The 8,813-nt window shown below is 38.8% G+C and overlaps 1 protein-coding gene across 1 annotated transcript; it reads right to left on the reverse strand.

Moving 5' to 3' along the window:
- Nucleotides 1–1,317: 1,317 nt before the first annotated feature.
- Nucleotides 1,318–7,556, reverse strand: prpf19 (pre-mRNA processing factor 19). Its single transcript, XM_053505479.1, has 16 exons — nt 7,377–7,556; nt 6,239–6,388; nt 6,045–6,121; nt 5,762–5,903; nt 5,180–5,253; nt 5,023–5,088; nt 4,883–4,924; nt 4,680–4,754; nt 4,485–4,560; nt 4,232–4,341; nt 3,992–4,147; nt 2,744–2,813; nt 2,463–2,636; nt 2,292–2,374; nt 1,998–2,103; nt 1,318–1,887 (listed from the first exon to the last, which is right to left on the reverse strand). Exons 1-16 carry the CDS (start codon nt 7,393–7,395, stop codon nt 1,790–1,792), a joined length of 1,518 nt encoding a protein of 505 aa, XP_053361454.1. The 5' UTR covers nt 7,396–7,556; the 3' UTR covers nt 1,318–1,789.
- Between the last annotated feature and the right edge of the window lie 1,257 nt (nt 7,557–8,813).

Consider the following 8,813-nt stretch of genomic DNA (forward strand, 5'->3'; position numbering starts at 1 on the left):
ACGGTGACACAAAGGTAATGTTATTGTTTCTGTATATCCAAAAATATAGTAATTGGTCTGTGTTTCTGTTTGCTGTTTTAAGACATGATTGTACGCAATCAGGGAGGGACTTTATGCTGTTCTATTTTTACAACTTAAACAACATAGACGGCCCTCTTGATTTTTAGATATAAATAGGTTATGTATTAATGTGTAACTCCCCTAACCTCCACAAATGTGTGAATTTTTAATTTTGTGCACACAGCTTATTGTCTTTGGGGAGCAAGTTTTCATTTTAGAGTCATTATTTTAGATAGGTCAACTTACTGGATCTGCAGCAAGCAAATTAGAAATTCATAGAAGTGGGTTAAGAACCCCTGAACACATTGTTGAAATCTGAAAGTATAATGCTAAATTTTTTTCTGGAAGAAATGTGGGTGGGAAAAAAATCATTAATGAAGAACACTTGAAGTTGCATGGTAAAAATCAACAGTAAAAAAAAAAAAAAAAAAATACTTAGCTATCCCTAATAGTAAGAGCATTTCCATGCACACACTATGTGATGAGAGCTCACAGGATTGGGTATAAACAGCTGCGTTGGCCATAAAAAGAACGTTAGTGATACTAATAAAAAAAAAAAAAAGTCTTCTATTTACTAGGGAGCAATGGAAAAAGGTCATGTGGTCTGATGGATCCAGATTGACCCTCCTCCAGAATGATTGGTGTGTCAGGATAAGAAGGGAAACACATGAAACGATGCACAACTCGTGCATAGTGGACATTGTACAAGCCTCTGGAGACAAGTGTTATGATCTAGGTTTGCTTCAGTTGGTCAGGTCTAGCAACATTATGTTGAAATAAAATGAAGCAAGCTGATAACCTGAAATGTACTGAATCCAAGTTATCACATCTACAGTATTACGTTTTTCCTTCCCTGATGGCACAGGTATATTCCAGGACTCACTGTATAAGACTTTGGTCTGGGAACATGAGAAATCATTTTCCCACAAGAACTGGCCAACAAATTGTGCACTGTAATCTAAGTTAAACGTGACTGAGTGAATCTTAAGAGTGTGGATCTGAGGCTTTTTGTTTACCCAGATCCATAAAGCTGGAACTAACCTGTAAATAACTCAGCTTCTTTCATACAGAAAAGCCTAGCCATGCCTTTAATCTTTGCAGAGAGCCAACTGGTACACATTAAATACGCACTGTATATTATTCACGACTCAACAAGAATCTGAGCTCTTGTCAGACTACAGTATAATGTAGTACCTGCATTACATTTGATGCAGAATTAATGCACTTTGTCACAATTTTACTCAATATCACCAGACATTAAAAACATCAAGTCTTTATTGAAATCTATTTTGCATTAACTTCTGTTTTCAGCTCATAGCAGGGTACAAAAAATTAGGCACAAGAGACTAACAGCAACACCACTAAACCAGAAAGGAAAAGAGAGGCCTACGAGTACAGCGCAGAAAAAAAAGCTAAATTATTCATAGTTACTGGAAATCTTCAAACAGAAGTTGTATGAGGAAAAAGTCATATGATTGTTTAGTAAACGTTACAGAATGTGTTCACCAAGGTCACTTATCATCACTACAGGGGAATAGAAATGTAAAAGATTGTGTATTCTTTGTCATCTGCAAGGTAGACAATGTTAAAACCATCATGGTCCTGTTTGCATTATGAAGGTTGGATCTAATGCTCGTGGCTTCTTCCTTACACACTATAATGGATCATGGACTAAAACAATTATTCAATTTCTCTCATTCACTTTTATTTCATCAGTTCCTCTGGGTTATTACAGGCTGTAGAACTTGAGGCTTCTGTCCATGCCGGTAGAGGACAGGAACTGAGCATGTTCACCAAAGGCCACACCCGTCACCAAGCCTGAGTGATCTACAAAAAGCAATGAGGAAAAGCAGAAAAGAGAGGAACAAAATTCAACATGATTCAAAAAACAATTTGATAGAGACATAGTCTTACAATAGTAAAGCTTATGCACTCACCAGTGAAATTGAGAACCTCAGACCACTGTTTGCAAATGTAGACTCGAATATCAGACCCTCCAACAGCCAAATATGTTCCACTCTGATCAAACACCAGAGACTTCACCTGAAGAACATGGACAACAAGGAGAAAAGGTTAAGACCAGTTTATTGCAATCACAGGAGCCTCTCATGTGATGAGATATAATGGAACATCATACAAATATTTAATATCTTTGCGATTTGGCAAATAAAATTCTACACAAACCGTAATATATCAGCAAATTAATACTTTCAATAACCACAATTACAAACCTCATAGTTATTATCCAAAGTAATGGTCTTAAAGTTTTTCAGCTTCCTCAGATCCCACAGCTTCAGTGAGCTATCCTGAGCACCTACAATGGCAAAACAAAAATTTAAACAGATGCAAAAAAAAAAAAAAAAAAAAAAAAAATGAACTGAAAAGAATTACGTATTGCTTACCAGTAGCAAGGTAGTATCCATTCTCGGAGAAGGCGATGGCGGTGACTGGGCCAGAGTGACCGGGAAAGTTGGCCACATTGGTGCGCTCCTTCAGATCCCAAATCTTAATCTGCGAGTCTGCCGTACCAGTGCCGAAAATCAAACCGTCAGGGTGGAACTGAGCACAGGTCAGCGCTGTAACCAGAGGAAGGAGAACAATTATACAAACGTACAAGAAGAACATAAAATTTGATAGCAGAGAGAATACAAGGAGTTTAGAATAGAGAGATAGGATTACGCACCACATCCTGCTGTCTCATCAGTGACTTTGGTAAGAACACGACCAGTTTGGATATCAGAGAAAGCCCAGTACTAAATGACAAAAACTGAATGTTAGAACTGGTGACATCAAAGAACAATAATCATGACATTTTGAAAACTGTAATGAACAGCAACACTAAGTGTGAGGTAAGCTCCCAAGCTGCACCCTTGGCTTTGGTTTTCTTTTTACAAAATAGTAGGGGACTACTTCGCCAGTCCTTGGATAATAGAGATAGATAATTTTTTAAAATTACATTATGAATCGTCATTCTTTTGTGTGACCATTCACGTATCACTGCACCGACTCTAAATTTGATTTTATAAAACCTATTACGTTTATAATAGAGATGAACCGGACAAATGGTCAGTGACCAGAATTAGCTGGCTTTCAGTTTAATTGGCGGTGACCGGTCATCGTACTGATGTACCGAGCACAAAAGCTTCCAAGCAGCGCAACAGAACTGCATTTTTTTATGGCATTACATTATCAAAAATTTAAAAACCCTCCAATCTGCATTTTTCTCCAAACTCAAAGCAAATTAGTCTCAAACATGCACATTTACACACGCTTACACAGGTCTCAAAACACTGAGCGCTAATAAAAAAAATCAAAGCCCTGGATGCTCGTGTGAGAAAAAGTGTATGTGCTCGCAGCTGCTCAATCTTGAGACATTAGAGGAGGTAAATAATAATTATGGTCCATGACAGATATGTGCTGCTCAGTTACATGTTAAACTCAGTTTAATTTAGTTTGGATGCTGCGTCTGGCCTTTATATGAGAAAACTAATGGTCTAAGGAATGGGATGCATTCAATTACTTAAAATTCTTAAAGGTTTAAAATTGTATAAAAATCAGGGAAAATATAATATTAAATTGTAATATTTATAAAATCATAATTGTAACCGGATCGGCAAACAAGAATCATGATATCGTATCGAGAGGTAATTGATAATCAAAGTAGGAAGTTTTCTCAGTACATCAGTGCCTCAACCTGACTGTCTGCTTCACTTCAATCTTACTGTTGAATTGTTGGCCTTCCAAGAACTAATTTAATGGGCGTTTCCTTTAATGGAAGTCCTTAAACATACAAGAACTCACACCCCCGACTGTCCGGACCACGCTCCTAACTACCTTCCATTATGTTTACTCCATGCCCCAAAGAAACACCCCAGAACTTGCTTCAAATGCATCTCAGTATAGATTTTCACATTATGTGTGTGTATGTTACCTGATCCTCAGAGGAACTGAGCAGATAATCTCCAGTAGCATGCAGGGAGAGGCCGGTAACTCCTGCCTCATGAGCTCTAACCACCTGCACACAATTTCCTGCTGCGAGTGACCACACACGGATGGTGCTGTCCGGGGACGCCGAAAACACCAGCGACTGTGGAGAGGATAAACACACAAGCTTAATAAATGTACAGACATACGTTGGCATGAGTTATGAGGCTGGAGGAAGAACGTGTACCTGAGATGGGTGGTAGATGACAGAGGTGACCTTTTTGGTGTGGCCTTTAAGAGTAGCCACGATTTGCTCCTCTCTGCGGTCAAACACCACCACATTCTTATCCGCACCACCTGTGAACAAGAGAGAGAGAGAGAGAGAGAGAGAGAGAGAGAGAGAGAGTAAATACATTATGCTGAAGTATAGACATTATAATTCTAAGAACCCCTGCGCCTGAGGTTTCGGTTAGGTGAGGTTCTGTTTCACATGTCTGTACCTGTGAGCACTTTGTTGGTATCTGTGGGACACAAATCCAGAGCAAGGATTCCAGGAATACTGGCACTGTGTAGACCCTGAACAAAGAAAGGAGGGAAAAGGGTAAATGATACAAGTTTTTTTTACCTAAAATATTTTTCTGCAGTCCAGCCTGCAATTAAACGTTTTAATAGGCACTAAGGTAAGACAGACTTACAGCATGCGTGGCCACTTGGCGATACTTGCTGAGATCCTCGGCTCTGACCAGCTCCTCTGGCATGGTCTTTCCCCTCTGAATTCCAAAGAATCATATAAAAGACAGTTTCAGACCTGAACATCTAATAATACTTGCAAACAATGCAACTATTAATGTGACCTGCAACATAAATACAATTCCTTCAGCAGCTTTCGCACTCTTACCTTCTTTCTTTCGGTGGTCAGGACAGTGGCCTTGTCTTGCAGCTGGAAAAATGTTTTGACCATGTTAAAATGGATTTAAAGCAACCAATCAAATGTATAATCATTTAGGTGGAGACAGGTGACGGCAGTGATAAACTTACCTTCTGGATGATCTCTGGAGTCATTCCGACCTGTTCGCTGACCTCCATGGGCTCGCCACCCGCACCCTGAGCAAGGCACAGATTTCAACAAGTAAACAAATCAATCCATCGTAGACAAATTGTTAAAGAACTACATGATCTCTAGGTGAACACTGACCACGGCTGCAGGCTGGGAGGCAGGAGCAACCTGAGGAGCAACCAACCCAGCTTGGGGTTTGAGTGTGGCCAAAGCTGCAAAGGCAAAGGGTTACAGTAGTTAATATATGTACATGCTTGTTTTTTGAATGTTTATGAAAAAAACAAGACAGTAACTACAGCATATCATATCAATAGCAGATATAGTAAAAATGATGCTGCTATAGCCTATCTGTAGTTCTAGATTTATCTCCAACTTACAAAAAAACAAAATCTAACGTCAGTGGTTTAATGAAGAAATCGTAGTGAAAGTTCTACATAAGAAGTGGAAATTGACACAAAAATAAAAACTTGGCACCGAGTGCCTGGTATGTGAAAGAGGGTGAGAGCATCCTTTAAACCAATTGCTTTCCAAACAAGCAATTAATAAATTACCAAATTAATAAATAACATTATTGGATGGTGTAATGCATGCCATGAAAATTTTTATTCAACACTTACTATTACCATTATCCGGTACTTAAATGAAATGTGCAACTATAAGCCTTGTGATTACAAGAGAATTTTAAACCTAGAAGCTCCTATAAATCTACATGGCGCTCACCTTCTCTGGCAGCGGTGACCTCTTTAGTGAGACGAGCGATGACCCTGCAGGCGGCATCGTGTTGGTAGAGTGCGTGTGACAGCTCCTGGCGTGTTGTCTGCAACTGCTGGCGCAGTGTGAAACTGTGCAACATTACTGCATCCTGAAAGAGAGAGTCGACGTATGTTCATGAGTACAGTTGCAATTACAGCAGTTGAATAACACACTGCATTTAACACAACCAATGTATCCAAAGAGAATGCGCCGAGAACCTGGCTTGAAAAAGCAAACACTGGTCACCTACCCACTCATCTTGAAGTGACTTCAGAATAGCAGGAATGCTGGTGGCAGATGGTGCCTTCGGTCGAATTGGATGAGAGACTATACATGCGGACAGAGCAAGGCAATTGTGAAGCAATGAGTTCTTGTTCAAAAAATAATAATAAGTTTTAAATAAATAAATAAAGCTGTAACCGTATGCAGCATTGTACTATTCACCCTTAATGTCGATGAGCTGCTCCTCAGATAGAGGCTGCCCGTTAATCGGATCGGCTCCATTCTCTGCAATGTATTTCTCTATAAGGCGGCGCTCAAACACCTGGTTGGAGACCGGAGAGACACACGGGTGCTCCGGTACCTCATTCGAGACTGCAAGCGAGATGAAAAAGGTACACCGTTAGATCATACACATTTACACAATTTGTACAAGAAAATTTTTTCTTTGCTGCTACACCACCACAAAATTTTTACTGCATTTACCATCTCATGGACAATTTATCTGCACTACCTCAATTTAGCTCTGTGTACGAGTCAGCGCTACATTTTGTCACAGCATATTGTACTATATTGTGTCAAAAACACTGTACTGTGTTTTTGCTAATTTGCAAACTGTCTTTTGGTATAGTTTTTAGCTAGTTTCATTAAATTATGTTGTATGTTACACCTTGATCCTGGAGGAACTTTGTTTCATTTTACTGTGTACTGAACTGTATATGGTTAAAATGACAATAAAAGCCTACTTTACTTGACTTTATCCCCAAAGAGCTTGATATGAAGTTGAATTAATGCTGATTTGTTAATCCTTGTGCTCTGCTTTCTATTTAGCAATCATGAAGAGACAGAACAAGATTTGAAATGAACAGGAACCAGAATTGTATTTGTCCAATAGAAAGGACATGCAAAATCACTTATTGTATGTGTGTGCAAATGCTAATAGATCTAATGATTTCACTTATCCGTTCAATTGTTTTTAAAGAGAGGTTTATGAAAAAGGCTAGCCTGACCTTGTGTGCAAAGTACCTCCTTTTTATGCTTAGTTAAAAGTGCACTGGGCCAAATCCCAAATTGCTCACTATTCCGTACACAAGTACACTACAAAGCTTCGGTTATGAAATAATGGCCTTCACTCTGCACTAAGATTTCACAAGTTTATCCGCAACATAATGCTCCCAGCCCCGCTGACTAAACACTCTCAGCGACTCCAAAGTTCAACTTTAATTAGATTTGCTGAGTATTTATTGTAATTAGCATGATTAGCTTAGCTTCCGGCTCCCCTGCTGCACAGTAGAGCCTCACAGCGCGCTAACAGCGGCTAACTAGCTGAACGAGAAACAGAAACATACAGGTTTAAACTTACTTGCACAAACCAAAGACATTTTCGGTGGCCGGACTGCCTCTGGTCTTTTAATTCATGCAAAAAACAAACCTTTTATAGAAAAAAATGTAAATTTCCAATAAAAAAAAAAAACCGAAATATGCTAATCTTTAACACAGCTCGCGCTCATACATACATGCCCCACAAGCGGAACACGTTGTAAGCCGCGAGGGCTCAAAATGAACGCGGTGCATTGTGGGATAGGAAGTCCTCCACACACAGAAAGAGAGAGAGAGGGAGAGAGAGTCCGCGCCAAAAAGATGAAAGAAAGAGAACAGTCCAGTTCAGACTCTATTCACATTATCACATAAAGATATTTGCGTTTCATCATATTTTCCTCATTTGCACAATAATATGCACAGGAGCTTTTACTTATTTTTATGTATTTTTTATTTGTTGATAGGATTGTTTTAACCTTATCTTTAGATGTACAGTACATATCTGTGGACTGTTGGATCTTGTGAATTTTCCCATGGGGATTAATAAAGTATCTATCTATCTATCTATATGTATACCATAAGATACTTGTAAAAGTTGCACATAGCATGTACGTTTTATTATGAATACAATTTCACCACAAGTCCCGGTTTGACATGAACACACCTTCTATACTGCTTTATTCTGTATATGTAAGGCAGCATAATGTGGAACCAATCCATTGCAGTGTGCACATAAACACACTAACCACGAGCAATTTGAAGAAAGGCAATTAGCATAATCTGCTTTTTTTTGGACTGTGGAAGGAAATTGGAGTATCCAGAGGAAAGTTTTAATTTTCTAATTAATATCTATTGGTGCAGGTGTTTGTTTACATTGAGCAAGTAGTTTATTAGAAGCTTGTTTTATAGTAGATTCCTAATTTCCTAAATTCGGCACATTAACTGTGCATTTCATTTCACTTATGGTGCAGGTTAAACTTCAGTAAGATATCGAAGTACATACAAGCAAAAGTTTCATTAAATTCTGTCCAGCGGTCAATTAAAGACATGCCCACAGTTTGACGCATGCACAGTACGCTTTCAAAACTTGCAGTTTATAATCTGGCACATACCTGCTCATAACGTCCCTTCTACACACCATTTTGATTTTATTTATGGTGAAGGTTTAACTTCAGGCAAATAACAAAGGACTGGCAAAGTTTCATTAAACTCTGTCCAGGTAGCTTTGCATAACTCTGTGACAAAATATGGCTGAACAGAAACATACAGGCAGACAGAAACTTTTCTGAGACTAGTTTCAGGTCCTCCAATGTATGAAACGTCAAGAAATTATTTAACGTGCAAGTTCCAACCAATTTACAGCCAAAACCTTTCTGTTAATTATATACATTATTAAGTTAGGCACTGATGTTTGTTGAGGAGACTTGGGGAACTATCACCAATCCAGTTTAGGTTAAGGTTATAGCATTGTAATGGTGAG

This window comes from Clarias gariepinus, chromosome 10 (genome assembly GCF_024256425.1).
Source record: "Clarias gariepinus isolate MV-2021 ecotype Netherlands chromosome 10, CGAR_prim_01v2, whole genome shotgun sequence".
Taxonomy (NCBI): Eukaryota; Metazoa; Chordata; class Actinopteri; order Siluriformes; family Clariidae; genus Clarias; species Clarias gariepinus.

What these genes read in the sequence shown, in the direction of transcription:
- prpf19 (XM_053505479.1), bottom strand. An exon ending in CCTCCCAGCCTGCAGCCGTG is followed by an intron (nt 5,089 to 5,179) that starts GTCAGTGTTCAC and finishes TGCCTTGCTCAG; the next exon opens with GGTGCGGGTGGCGAGCCCAT. An exon ending in CTTTGGATAATAACTATGAG is followed by an intron (nt 2,104 to 2,291) that starts GTTTGTAATTGT and finishes CATGTTCTTCAG; the next exon opens with GTGAAGTCTCTGGTGTTTGA.